A 14,898-nucleotide genomic window follows, 5' to 3' on the forward strand; every position below is an offset into this window, starting at 1 on the left:
CCTTTTCACGTCGTCACGGTAACAGCTAAACCGGTGCATACAACTTCCTGTGGCAAGTTTCTTTTTGCAACTTACTGACAAACCAATCCAACAAAAACAACAAAATCATAATGGTTACGAGCACTAGATACATAATGTAACAAATTAAAAATTTTGGACAGGTTGTGGAGTGATTTAGTGAAGGACAGAGCTGGCAACAGGACGCTGTAATGCACCGGTTTCTCAATGCAGAAGAAGAAGAAACAGAACATGAAAAGGGCCTTTTGTTGTGACAGAATGTTCTGACAGATTGTTTTGGCAGAAGTGAAGAGAAGACAGTGGAACTGGACAGAGAGAGGAACAGTGATCACGATCCTAACAAAAACCCTAGTTCTCATCAGCATGACGCTGTCTGCAGACCCACATCCTGGTCAAGCATTGAATTACAATCCAAACACCCCCCTTCAATCAAATGTCCTAAAGTCTCTTTTGACATGTTTCTTCAATGTTTGTTTTAACAGTTAGCTGTGATCTAGGTAGCTTTGATGAAGGTGCAGCGGAGACACAGAACATCTCCTTGGGAGCTGGACAAACTAGAAACCAAACGAAGATTTCAAACATAACGACAGAAATAACCTAAATGTCTAACTAAGAGAGCATCCGTAAAAGTTAGATTAGAGGTTTCCTCACTTGTGGATCAAGGATAAATTTTCTCTGCAGGTTACAAACCAGGCAGAGTACACCAGGCAGAATACAGTGTGTGCAATTTCTTTTCTGTGGAGCCATCCTCATCAAGTGTTTTTTTTTTAGGCTTTTCCTGTTGCAATCTGATTCTGGTCCTCTCATCGAAAGCAGCTGGCTGGAGGTAGAATACAATTGTCTAACCAAGGCTAAGGAAAGACAATTGTCTGTAGAGACTCTTCAGATGGATATTGACCAAAGGGGAAAAAGCTGATGGAATTCCATTGACCTATGGCAAACTGCACCATGTTACACAACCAGATCAATGTCCTCTCTGCCTCTTTTCTACTCTCACCTCTCTCTGGGGAACTTTTAATGCTCAAACTTGTTCTTGTTGGGAACCGAGAGGCAGAGCACTAGAAAACGTTGACAGATGTGTGAGAAAGTGCTGTGAGCCTCCTCAGGATTGTTGATAAGTGCGTTTGATCTGTAAGATTGAAGGACTGTGAGCCAAGGATTCGGCTGCCGTTGTATATTCATCTTTTGACTTCAGAGAGAATGTAAGAAATAGAAAGATTCTGTGATGTGGTGGATCCTGCAAGTAAAAGTTGCCGCATATGTTTCTCTCACTCTGAGAGAAATTTTGTATTCAGGCTGTTGACGCGTTGCCTTTATACTTCCAACCGCTGACCAAGGTCAGCGGTTGGAAGTATCTGGTTAAATCCCGCTGGTTAGATTCCGATCTCTGATTTTCATTGAGGAAACGCTGACAGATCAAAAGCCCTGACTCACAACGTGCACAACAATGATGATCTCTATGTTTCAAGTTTGCTGTATAGTGACACACCTGGTGCGGTTTGATGAGTCAGTCTTTCAAAAGGAGCTTTGCCCTACTTGTTTGATCAATAAATTCTTATGAAGCTATGGGAAAATTACATATATAAGTAAAAAAAAACAAAGCAGCATTTGGAAAAAAAAGAAACATACCAACAAAATATAATGCAGTTCTTAAACAAAAACACTGTCATGCCATGCCAGAACATTTGTTTGCGAAATTTCCAAACAGCCATAGGCCATAAATCTTGAATCTGCTTTGCTTTTGTGATCAGGAAGGCATAAACAGGCTTACTACTAACCATTTCAAGCTGAATATGACTCAAGAGCTCATCCCATAAAATCACAAACAATTATTTGAACAACATTGAAATGAATTTATGGTAATGACTTCTCAGGTGTTGACAATGGAAAAAAAAAAAAAAAAAACTTAAGTTGTGTGATACAGAATGGAAAGGATGTTTCTATCACTGCAACTTTTAAATGGTCATGGGTCAATTAGTGAAAGGATTGCATTATCAATCTCCAGGTGAGAAGCAATACATCAGCCTTGCAGGTCATTGGATTTCAAGACTCACGGGTGAAGGGATTTGGTCAATCATGAAACAAGCAATTGATTTTCCTCTCTTTATTTGGAGATCTTGGCGCGAGGCAGAGGGAAATTTTCCTCCCTAGGTACGCTGATTGAATGTAATTTAGTCTTTTCACAGCAAGCGGACTTACCACCTGTTTTCTATTTTCTTGGACTGACATTTGGGGATACGAGGTGCTTTTGAGAAATGCTTGTCTTAAAAAACTTTGCAGACATATAAATGGAACACAGTGCAGCTTGACTGTGGAGGAATGGAGGTCCAGTGATAAGTCTTACTGACTTGTTATGAAGAAATTACATTTTTCCATTATTGCACCATGTTGTATTTGGCCAAATATAATTGCATAAGGAGAGATCAATCTCCCTCTGAATTTCAGCCTCGAAATCCCTTAAGGAGGAGCCTCAGTTTAATCAGAGTATTACCAATATGTGTGTCGTTTTTCACTGACCTGGAATTAGGCTTCCCCAGCATGTGTATACAGCTATTACACCACTATCAAGGGACAAGCCCGCACATGGTTTCAATATGGAGCAGCTTTGCTCTTTCCAATCAAGATAGTGAAAAAGCTGGATATTCAGTTGTGCTGTAATACAGTACTTGAGCGATCTCACTTGTCATTTGGGTTTGATGTGAACCATATGCAGTATGTACACATAGAACATTTGTTGCCTGTCTGGAGAACTAACAGTGTTATTATGTCTTTTGGACAAGAGAGACGATGTTTCCTTACAAGTAGAGTAACTGTGCAATATAACTAGAGAGTCGGCAATGTCCCAATGAGCTCAGTAGTAATGTCAAGAACAAATGGAACTATTTCAAACAACAGTCCTAGTAAAGGAACCCATTTAGAGCTATTCTAGGGTTTCGGTCTCTCGGGGGAGTCTGGGTTTTGGAGCTCAGTGTTTGAAAATCCTGCTAAAAATCCATATGGTCTACAGCTCTCTATGGATGGACACACACAGATACATAATCCCACACATATATGGGCTTCCAGGCACATTTGCACGTGTACACATACATATCGTCGCTGTCAGGGGGGAAACCTTGCATCTCCAAAACGTCAACTTTTCAGGAACTAAGAAAAACAGCCTCGTTTTTAGCTTGACCACCATGTATTTTTGAGTTTATTTAATTGGTTTTAAAAACGGATTCATGAGCCCATAGAGGAGCATGTAATCCTTCAACTGGAGAGAAAACATTAAAATCACCCAAATTGGAGGTATGAGGTTTTCACAGGTTAACAGCGATATGCACATACACAAACACACATGCACACACAACACACAGCAACCCAGTACATGGCAAATCATGACCCCGAAATGCATGTTGCACACACTACACACACTACACACACACACACACACACACACACACACACCCAGAGAGGGAGTGAGTTCTATCTGTAGGCCCAGTCATGCTTTACCCAGGCAGAGGTGTCTGGTAGCAGTGGGAGTTATCCTTGGCCATGGGGGCTTATTCCTCTGCCAAAGAAGACCATGCCAGGGAATGACTGATAACAGAGCGCAGCAATGACTGGCTCGCACAGCAACAGCACATGCAGACCCTGACAGAGATGAAGGAATGATGGGGAAATGCATACATACATCATACAGCGAGGGCTCTGCCTTTGCCTTTGGTAATAATGACATATATATTTACGTTCCATTAGCTCTGGAAGGGTAAATAGGATCGGGAAAGCAGCTCGCTCAGAAGTAAAACCACATTTTTCTGATTTAATATCTTAGCGTTATTTGTTGCGCTGTCAAGTTGCAAAATGAAAACGCTCAAAGATATAATAAGCATGGAGGGAAATTGATGATTTGTGTGACCTCCTGCAAGAGAAAAATAACTCATATGCTGTTGTATTTAATTAAGGTGATTCAATTTATTTAATCTCCTCATCTACTGCCAAAATCGCTTTCTGTTAGTATGGAAAAATGGGAAGGGTCTTTTTCTTGGAGTCAGGAGGACTAAGACTTAATTTTTTTTACAGGCCAAGATTGTTTTTCTGGGAATCTCCAGTTCCTAATCCACCAACTGCTTCTCCAGAATTCCTGGATCGCAACTGGGTGGAGAAAGGACTCTGGATATTTCCAGCATGTTATTTAAAACAACATCATGCTACACCAATCTTGCATTCAGTTTAGGGGACACTGAATGTTTTAAAACAAAAAAAAACAGCATCACAAGAACATCTGCATTCCAAGGTGTTATTCATTAACTGTGTAGCTCAATGGGTAGAGAATCACACTAATGCTGTTGGGGTTTGGGATGTGATACCTGGGGAATTTCATGTGAAAAAGTCTGCACTCTTGGTTCTGTAAGAAGCTGTGGATAAAGGTGCCACCCAGGGTGAATATTTCATTGCAATTTCATGTCTGCATTTCATGTATGAATGACTGTCAGACACACCTTTGTTGAGATTCAAAAGGCTTTAGATGCTCTCTTAATGGTGAATGGGGAAAGGCTACCTGGGACCAAAACGTTGCTTTCAAATACATTCAACTTGACCGATTTGCCTTTTTATGATGAATTATATTGATGGAGGTCAGCATGCAATTAAGCTGCTTTGATTGAATGCTAGATTCACTGTTCTCTCTGTCATGGTTTAATCAAAGATGCTTGTAAAGGCTGCAGATAAGATAGAGAGGTTTCTTAGAATCTTTTCACTGCTCGCTGTGTCCTGGTTTCAAGGTTACCTCCTCCATAAAGAAGCAGCTTCATCTTTTGTTGGAGTATACCAACGCTGAATATAGCTCGCTGCAAATGCAGTGCTAGTGTCATCAATTATTTTCAATGTTTCATCTCTTCTCCATCTATAGGGCTGTGAGATGACACCTGCAGCGGCGGTCAGCAGCATAGACAATATAGGAAGCCGTTAAGGCACTCACTGACCAGTCCAAAAAATAAAGCAACAAAGCCGAAAGCAATGGCTTGTTAAGGTTAAATGAGGGAACTAAAGCTACAACTAGAACCAAAGGGGATTGGGCTAAAGACTAGGCAGATAACTGTGTCACAGTGACCTAAAACAAAAATTTGCCTTATCATAACATTCACTTTTACTTACCACGTTACTGAATGGGCCTACATCCACACCTCATTTAAAAATATCTTTTCTGTTCTCCAGTGATTTTTCCTCATCTTTACTATATAGGCCTATAGGTGTTGCATGGGATTCATGTCCCTATAATAACATGGTGGTAACATACTCAGAACATAGCTACTGCTCAAACATGTAAAAAAAAAAAAAAACTACACTAACTCAAATGAACTTGAAATGAGATGCTTTAGAATAAAAAGAGAGGGGATAAAAAAATGAACAGTCCTATATGTTTGCATTTCATCCTTTCTTTTCTTCCTTCTCTCAGAGGAACAGAAAGACTGCTTAAAACTTTCTTATTGATTTCGCTGAGCTAACCAATAGGCAGTGTGTGTGTGTGTGTGTGTGTGTGTGTGTGTGAGCATGCACATGTTTGTGCACGTACATTTGTGTGTGTGTGTGTGTGTGTGTGTGTGCGCGTTATTTCTGCCGGGCTTCACACATTGAGTGGATAAACAATCTATTCCAATTAAAGAGAGTTGCAGCCCTGGTAACCGCAGAAGGGGTTGTGCTCCATTGGATCACATCATCCTTTGAAACGTCCAGAATGGATGATTGTGATTTGGAGGAAACAAGCCCCTTCAGAAACAACTGGTGTGGGCCGGCAGCAAGGAGAGGGGGGTGGCTCCAACTTCTCCAGAAACTTCCACACTAAATGGTGTTATGGCAGGGGGGAAGGCGCCAGGAGGAGGGCAAGGCTATTAATCCTGGTTGTAGCCCTGGTTTACCGCTCCTATACTGCATGTAGGGCGAGTAGGCAAATTAATTATGTGGCTGAGATTAATTAGGCGATGTTAAGGGAAATCTGTGACTGTAAAACTTTAGAGGGCTCCACAGTTGACTAGACTAATGGGGCGTTCATGAACTCTTAATAGATGCTCCTCTGATGTTCAATAACGTGTAAGCAGAGCAGAGAGAGAGAGAGAGATACAAAAAACTAGAGACAGAAACAGCGAGATGAAGAAGAGAGGTTGTGTCCTCGTTGAAAGTAATTTCAGCAGCAAGGATTCGGAAAAGCTTCGTCGGTGAGCACCTGCCTCAGCTTGGGCCGAGGTTTTTGGGCCAAGGCTTTTATTCCCAACTACGATTTCCTCTCTCTGCCACTTGTTCTTAAATCGCCTATTGTATGAGTTTGGAGTCATTGGTGTTGAGAGGAATAGAGTTTTAGAGGTTTCGACTGAAATACGTACGAAGAATACAGAGTCCTCGTCTGACCCCGTTTGAGTTGTGACATGAGGAACGTCACTGCCTGCACTATGCTGTAGTTTTGATTTGGAGTGGAGAAACTGTACGTGCGCTCCTGCAAGTTCCTCCAGATGTGACTGCCTCGAAGACCATCTGGAGACCTGACACCTTCAAAGCAACACAGCAACACCAAAAGCAGAACATGCCAATTCTGCGTATCGCTGCACATGCCAAATGACGAAAGCAGTTGGCTGATAATCGCACAAGATCTCAGCCTCCACCTCGCTCTCTATTTCTACATCTATTTCTACATACTCTGTCCGTTTACTGTTTCCCTCTCCCCTATGCTTACAACCTCCCCAAACCTGCTCTGTTGATAGCCGTTAATAGTATTACTCAACACTATCCACAAAAACATATGTAGACTTGAACCAGCTCAGTGAATAGAATTCCTCCCCTCTGAGGGAGAAAAAAAGAGAAAAAAGAAAAAGGGAGAAAGCGAGAGAGAGAGAGAGAGAGAGAAATGAAGAATGCTTTGGTCTGCATTTAAGGGGCAACGAGGTTAACGTTCTGTCTGCAGAGTCCCAATAAGCCTCTGAATAAATCTAGGCCACATTCAAATATGAAACAGCTAGGTTTTGGAGCTTAATGTCTTTGAGACGGTGCTGCTGATGTTTTCAAAGTAGCAAATAAGATTTGAATAAATAATCCCTTGCCTCTCTAAAAACTGAGTAAGATCACACCCTTGGGCATAAACAACTTCTCTTTTGATTTCTCATGGTTTGAATTGTGCTTGAATTTGAGTTTACCTAGCCGCCCACTCTCAATTCACTTATGCTAATCCCCATTTATAATAGCAAAATTTACTCTGAATGTGTGTATAAATTCACACTGACAATTACCAAGAAGCATCGGACAAACACAAAGCCATTATGCCCGAAAGCAGTTTCCCCGACAGCATAACAGTATTTTCTAAGATACTAATAGCTGTTGCTGTCTGCACCTGCTTATATACATAGAGAGTGGCTAAGCAGGAAATTCAAGACGGTTATCATTGTAGTCTCATCTCAGCTCTACTTTTATATGCTTGTGTGATAATTCCCTGTACACTTGTTCAAAACATATTCAGAAAGCAGTATCATCCTCTAATCTACACAGATGGGTGTAGTCTATACACAGAAACATGCTTATGACTGTTAACTGAGTAGCAAACATGACTGGACTCAAACAAAAACATCAGACAATTAAAAATAAAATACATCTTTATTATGGTATTAATCCTTCACTTTTAAAAAATCTATCATATTTACAGTACACCATAAAGAACAGCAATACATGATGTGTACATAGCATGTATATAATACTTATTTGACTCTTACATGAAGAATCATTTGAGTAACAAAAGGAACAAATATATTCAGTATGGCGTGTGCCTGAAAGTGACTGGGAAAAACGTAGCAGCAGGAAAAGGTCCTTCAGAACACTAGATAAAGTTAGACATTAAACAATGGCCTATTATATGCAGCGAAACATCAAAGGATGACAATATTAAACTGATCGGTACTTACCTGCATGTGACACATTAACAGACACAGTCTAACCTTTGAATGCCATTATCGTTGATAAGTTATCTGCTTTGGACAGACAACCAGCTTAACGGCTGTGCATGTTCCAAACAGTATGAAAGATAATAAAATGCATAAATGGTTGACAAAGCACCCAATGACAACATAAATTTTGTTAAGACAATAACAGAGCTTGTCATGAACCGAGATATCCAGTCTGCCCTGATATTTGGCTCGATCATACTGCTGCAACAATTACTAATACAAAAATAGATTTAGTTTAAATTTACATTGGCCTTGTGTCTTCTTCTACTTTGTTAGTATGGAAAACAGGACAGTTATGGAAATTAACCCCACTGAAGCAGGCTCTGATGCTTTAAGCAATTCTACAATGAGATATTGAGACACAATCGCTCAGTTCCAGTTGAATGTTCGACCCACCAGCTCAAAGAACTTCTTGTTGGGTTCATGAAAGAACTGATAGAGTTTCTGGAGGATGGCGGGGGCAACATGAGGGTGAGCCCTGCCTTTTGAATCATGTAAACACCTCTCTCGCCCATGGTCTCTCAAACAGTAGAATCCCTTAGTCTTGTTAAAGTAAAAGTTTGAGGGGTTTATCTGGGGCTGCAGCCTCAGGAACCTCTCCACCCTCTTCATCTCGGGGAAGGGGTCCCTGATCAGCTCGTCCCCGTCCACAACGTGGATGCTGTCCAGGGGGAAGTAGCGCAACCAGTTCTGCATGTGGACGTAGTACAGGCTGCGATTGAGAGCTTTGTATCCCAGGTTGATCTCACCGTCCTTCACCAGCACCGACTCGATGGGCTGGTAGCGCTTGTGCTTCTGCAGGCGGTTGTAGAAGACCTGGGTGTAGTCCGACAGCACGCGCTCAGTGGGGTCTCTGAGGATGAGCAGCAGCTTGATGTCGGGGCTCATCTGATGGATGCGTTTGGGAACTTTGCTGGAGGTGAAGTAGGCCGGGGTCTTCTCCACCGTCAGCTGGTCGGGGAAGGCGTAGGGCATCTGGCTGAGGTACCAGGGCAAGCCCTTCTGAAAGTGGCTCTCCCAGTCGAAGAAGTGCACCTCGTTCTCGGCCGCCGCCACCGCACTGTGCAGACTGAGCATCTCGATGAGCGCCCGCGTGCCGCCCTTCCTCACCCCGATGATTATGATCTTGGGAAGTTGCTGCAGGGTCCCGTTGGGGTGGCCGGTGGCCCCGGTGTCGTTGGGAGCCACAGCGGATGCGGTGGGGGGCGAAGGGGGCCCCTCATCAGCCGTCGGCCTGGAGGGGATTGGGGGGGACTGCATTGCAAAAAGCAGCAGCCCGAAGAGCAAGGCTGCCATGAGGGAGGTCCTGACCCTGGAAGATTTCAGCCTGGCGAAAGCACCAAAACTGTATCCCACATTGAAGGAACAGCTGCCCGAACACAATGGTCCAATTGAAAAGCAAAAAACTGCCTCTTCTCTGCCAGCAGCAGTAACTGCAAGGAAATAAAACAGTTATGGTTGTAAGATACCCGGTGTGTATCTGGCAGAGAGACAGAACAGACAGGCTCTCTGGAAATACCTGCAAGTATATAATACAAACTACATAATAACATAGAAAATGTCTGGTCTTTAATTTAATTACAGGTATTCACAGTCTAAAAATTCGACTGTCATGACATAAATCTTTGATGGCAATGGAAAGGCACCCAACCAAAAGTGAACAACTTTGAGGAAGCAATATTCGCATGATAAAGCATTTAACAACAGTGATGTAGTGATAAATATTAAGGTGATAAACTCCATTCAGTAATCTCCATAAAGTAACTTAAGCTACAGCTCAAAAACAATTCTACTGTCAGAATAGTATTAGTCTACATTTTATTTAATGTAACTTATGTAACTGGCACTACTACAATGCAATTAATTTATACTGTATCATATCAGCTCATAACACCTTTATACGGTGTGTATACTCGAGGCTGAGTTTAGCTGGTTTGATCCTCTACTATATTGCTGGCTACCAAGCCATAAAAGTAGGAATAAATTGAAATTTTTTTATTTTTTTTTTACTGTAAACACTTAGCTGATATATTGTTTAAATGAAAAGTGTACAATACTGAATCTGAGCTGTCAAGATTATATGCTAATAGAGGGAATTATGCGGGACGTGCAGTAAATACATTGCAAATTAAAGAATAGACAACATGTAATACAATTTGGCATTATTTGGGACAGAGGGAAAAGTAGAATTTAAAATATAGTCCTAACACACGCGCGCACAGACACGCACAGATGACATGCATGTTTTGCGCCTGTTTATGTTATTCCGCATTTTTTCCACATGCCTGTAAAATGCATGTGTTAGTTTGCTTGGTTACCTTGCTGTCCGCGTTTACCAATAAATGCGTAAAGTGCCGTAAGATCGCTTACCTTTGAACTATAATCGTCCCATCGACACAGAATTCATTTCTTGCACGTTTGTTCTGCCTCTGTAAGATAGGACCCGTACTTCCAAACCAGCAGGTATAATGATCCGGCTGTGTAGCGTCTCCGTCGTCTGCTCCGTGCGCACAAAACTCGCCTCCAGCCGGGGAACAACTTCACCGGAGCGCCTCCTCTGTGTTATGTTGGGAACCCGGACTATTCCCCGGATTTTTGAGTGTCAGCTGTTGGGAGCCTACGCCTACATTACGCCCGCAGGACCACTCCCCCTCTGACTCACTTTGTTGTAATGTTACGGTATTTGACAGAGGTAACGCTCCCGGTGTGGTGGTGTGATGCAGAGGAGGAACAGTGAGTGTTGCCCCGAAACTGACCAACTCACATGATCCAGGTATGGGACTGGCCATGTTTCTAACGTGTAGCATTTGGCACAGGACGAGACAGTGGGGTTATATTGTGATGTGGTTATATATAACACAGGCACAAAATTGCTCTACTCTCTCTATAGGTATTTTTTGCAGCAATAGCTCAAATCACATAGCCTACTACTTACCAAGAAGGAGTGTGAGTTGCTCTATACAGAAATTTGTCGCCCATAGAGAGCCTGCCCCTTCTCAGGATTTGGATTGAAAAAGGCTATTCAGTGGAGACTACAGGAGTTCTCCCCTGACTCCTGGTGTGGGTAGCTTTCAGGGGAAATCAATGAAAGAGACAGACCGGTTATTCATCCCGCTCTTTCTTTCTCTCTTTTGTCCACGGTGCAAGTGTATCTGTGGGTAGTCGCCTGGTCCAAGTTGCACAGTCTCACCACCTGTTGAGTTTAATTTTTTGAGAAATTTACAAATGCTTCCTACCAGTTCAAAAGACAACCGTCCAAAATGTCACTTGAATACCACCAAATTTCAGATTTACTGCTGCTGAATCTGAGACTGTAGTATTTCACAATTTCCTCTGAGTCGCCTGTGAGTTTACATTTAGAGTGGGAAAGTTTGTATTCGAGAGTGACTTCACAAATGTGATGATGACTAACTGTAAGTGACACATTGCTAAAGCGGATTATCTTGCCAGTTGGCACAGTGTCACTTTTGCCCTACCCAGAACATTACGTTTGAAAAGAGCGAGTGATCCTGCTGGGTACAAACAGCAGAAGTTCACGTGGAATTTGGCATCGGACTGAGTAATGATTTGACTCAATTGTCTTTTCGTGGAAAGGTGATGAAGGCAAGATGTGAGAATGCCCACACACATCTGAGATTTTTCTAAGGAAAAACATACTCAATTTCAGTTTGTTTTTTATTCAAATCTTTGTCCGTTGGAATCGGGCGGGAGAGCAAAGCGTATTTCTCATGCTGATGTTATGCCTGAAGCGTGGATGGCTTAAGGGCTTTGCAATTGAATATGGATGTATCTGATTTTACCCATGTTGCGAAAATTTCTGCTGTGTTGGTTTTTTAAGTAGAGGCCATTATACACATTAAAGCGGCACTCTACATGTACCAAAGGCCTACAGGCTGGAGGCTTGGTGCCGTAGTAAAAGGTCACGTCTAAAGAACGGATCAACCCCACATCCATTTCCTATGGAGAATGCAGATGTGTGTACTTTGGCATTTCAGCGTACACTTTTTAAGTGCTGATATGGCCAACACTTTTCCTTTCCTGCATTGATTTTTATGTGCAGGTTAGTAATCCTCAGGTTTTTCCCCCCTCCTCCTCCCTCCTAGAAGTGTGGATTCAGCGGAGTTGTGGATCCAGCCAGTACAATATAATCCTACTTTGAGGATCATCAAAATCGTCCATCCACATTATCATTACAATGGCACATATTCACGGACCATAAATATGCCTAAGTGCCACTCCATTGGTATGCCCTCAGGTCTAAATAGTGAAACAGTGTGAAATAACAACAATTACTCCTCTGGGGGTGTGAATTGGTTTGATAGCAGGTGTATATTGGGGGTAGAAGATAATAGGTTTGAGTTACATATATAAGCATGGTGTCACCACGACATTACGTTTTTAAAATGTGAGAACCCCAAACTCAGGTGAAATGCAGCACTTTGCCTCGTGAGTAGGTTTTCTGAAGATGAAGCCACTGCAACATGTGTTGACAGCATGTTAAACCGCATACTGTATTAGAAACAGGTTTATCCGGCCCTGCAACGCATAACAGATTCAAAACAGGTCCTCGCATTGTTATGAGTAAATGTAATTTGCGTGCCCTGTGCAGCTCGCTGTGATAATAATCAGCCTCACGACAAGGAGTGTATAAATACAGTAAAATGGAAAAAACTTGTTCACGTATGGTTTTGCCTGCTCACACAAAGAAACATTTAACACACCAACGCCACTCCTGTCCCACGTTTTGCAGAAGATGCTCAATACAGCGCCGGAGTCTGGTAAATGATCCTTGTAGACAGCCACGCACACTCGTATAAAATGCGAGTCTAGGAAGAGAAAATAATGTTTGCGCGGTCTCAGGAGTAAATATACAATTAACACAGAATTGTATATTCATATTCAGGCTATCAAGCCATTGCTGTGTAACTTATTATGCAGAAGCCAGGGTCTACGCTTGGACAATAACAAATAAATTTATGCCAGCTTCGTGCTCCAAATATTCCTGTTGAGGGAAGTAGTTTGTTGATTATCTTTTTCATAGGGCACTGAGGTAGGGCTTATGTAAGTATTTAAATATCCCCGTAGGCTCTGTAACTGGTGTAACATTAAGCTATTTTACACTTCAGATTTCTTTCCCTCCATTTTCCTCGCTAAAACATTCATGTTTCTTATTATTAGCTTTTGATACAACACATAGCTACTGTTACCGCCCTCAGGCTACAAATGGTAATGTTGTTCGACTTCCATTCTCCAGATGAATATTCTTATTTATGAGTTTTGAAATTAGAATTTCTTTTAATACTCACTCAGTTCCATGTTATTTTTAGTTTATTTGTGAAGGGGAAACATATTACGGTTCTTTGTTATTCAAAACACCTGAGAGTGTGTTTCTCCTCAACGGCTATTATTTCTATCACCTAGTTTCACGGTTTAATTATATGGATCTTCACACCCCCACACCCACCCACCGCTCATCGCAGGTCATCAGGCTTGTTCCAGCTTCAGCTATTTAATGAAACTCTATACTTTGTTCAAGCGGGTTCACTGTATGGGTCATTTCATTACTGCAATTATTTATGGTGCTACAATACTAGCTGATGGCATATGACAACACGAAATGAAGTCGTTGACCCATTAGCATGTTTTTAATTGGACTACAGTGTTGTGAGTGTTCAAAACAGAAAGGTGTGTTCATGGAGGCTACATCAGGGAAATGCCTAGAAATATTTGCAAGTTAAATTAGCACAAATGCATAGCGACAGTTAAAGTTATAAATCTGCCTTCTGCGTTGATCCTGTTTACTAATCTGACAGAAACAAGGTAAACAAGATGTTTCTGATGAATCTTACAGGGAAACTTGCCATGCTCATTTAATGCCAATTTGAGTGCCAGCTGCAATTTCCAGGATGGCTAGTTTCACATTGGAATAGATGTGCCCATGGTCTAGAAAAGCAATAGGTTGAACAGTTCAATCTGTCCAAATGAATTGCTGATGAGAGCTTCTCTGCAAAGCCAAAAACATTTTTGGTTAACGGCTTAATCCTTAGTTCAAACCTAACCAAATGGAGCCAAATCCCTTTTTTTCCCCTTTAAAATTCGGTTGAGAGACTTCTCAATAAAAAAAGCTAAACATAAGTTTTAGATGTATTGACATTGAAAAGCTTATTCATGTTTGTATTGATTGTAAACAACGGAATTACACTGATCTGTATTTGAGTTGGCTGCTGTTTGTATTAGAAAGTTGTAAAGTGGTTATCTAATATTTATAAGTCAAGCTTTTGAAGAGCTTATGCCCATGATTTACAAAATGCGCAACAAAAAAAAGGGCTTTAGTTGTCTTTCATTTTAATAACAATACTAGCGTGATTCTGTATTGATCCCTGTAGGTAAACGCTCTTTGCTTTCCCTCCACTGGGAGGTTCAACCACAGAGCAGCGACCCTGCAGCTGGCAGGGACTCAGTGTCTTGCTCAAGGACACTTCAGCAGCGCAGATGTTTGCCGACACAGGGGAAACCTGGCTCTTCTGGATGAAGGGTGATCTCCCTCACTGTGCCACCCTTCTGCCCTAGGGAGAGTCAGAAAAAATGAAAGAATACTAGTGTAATTGTAATTTCAGTGTAGCTTCACTCTAACAGGTCAAGAAGATGCTTGTGACAGAGAGGTGAGGAATTACATTAGAGTTAAATTAGTGGGTTAGCAGGATACCGTAATAAAGAGGTGTTTCCATTCAAGAAATCTGAAAAAGAAATCTGAAAAAATAAAATGTAGGAAGGTAGGTGTATCTTACCATATAAAAGTATAAAAAGTCTTCCTGAATGTAGAAATTAGCTGTTTAAGGACACACACAAATGAGAAAAATCAAAAGTCTTCACGCTACATCATTTAGTTTCCATTGCTATTTATCTCATTCTTGAT

General features: G+C 41.6%; 1 protein-coding gene across 1 annotated transcript; it reads right to left on the bottom strand.

The window, feature by feature from the left end:
* Positions 1 to 7,616: 7,616 nt before the first annotated feature.
* Positions 7,617 to 10,560, bottom strand: hs3st1 (heparan sulfate (glucosamine) 3-O-sulfotransferase 1). The gene is made up of 2 exons (XM_071900304.2): positions 10,353 to 10,560; positions 7,617 to 9,415 (listed from the first exon to the last, which is right to left on the bottom strand). The coding sequence occupies exon 2, from the start codon at positions 9,276 to 9,278 to the stop codon at positions 8,352 to 8,354; it is 927 nt and encodes a 308-aa protein (XP_071756405.1). The 5' UTR covers positions 9,279 to 9,415; positions 10,353 to 10,560; the 3' UTR covers positions 7,617 to 8,351.
* Between the last annotated feature and the right edge of the window lie 4,338 nt (positions 10,561 to 14,898).

The sequence above is a fragment of the Centroberyx gerrardi genome, chromosome 16 (genome assembly GCF_048128805.1).
Source record: "Centroberyx gerrardi isolate f3 chromosome 16, fCenGer3.hap1.cur.20231027, whole genome shotgun sequence".
Lineage (NCBI taxonomy): Eukaryota > Metazoa > Chordata > Actinopteri > Beryciformes > Berycidae > Centroberyx > Centroberyx gerrardi.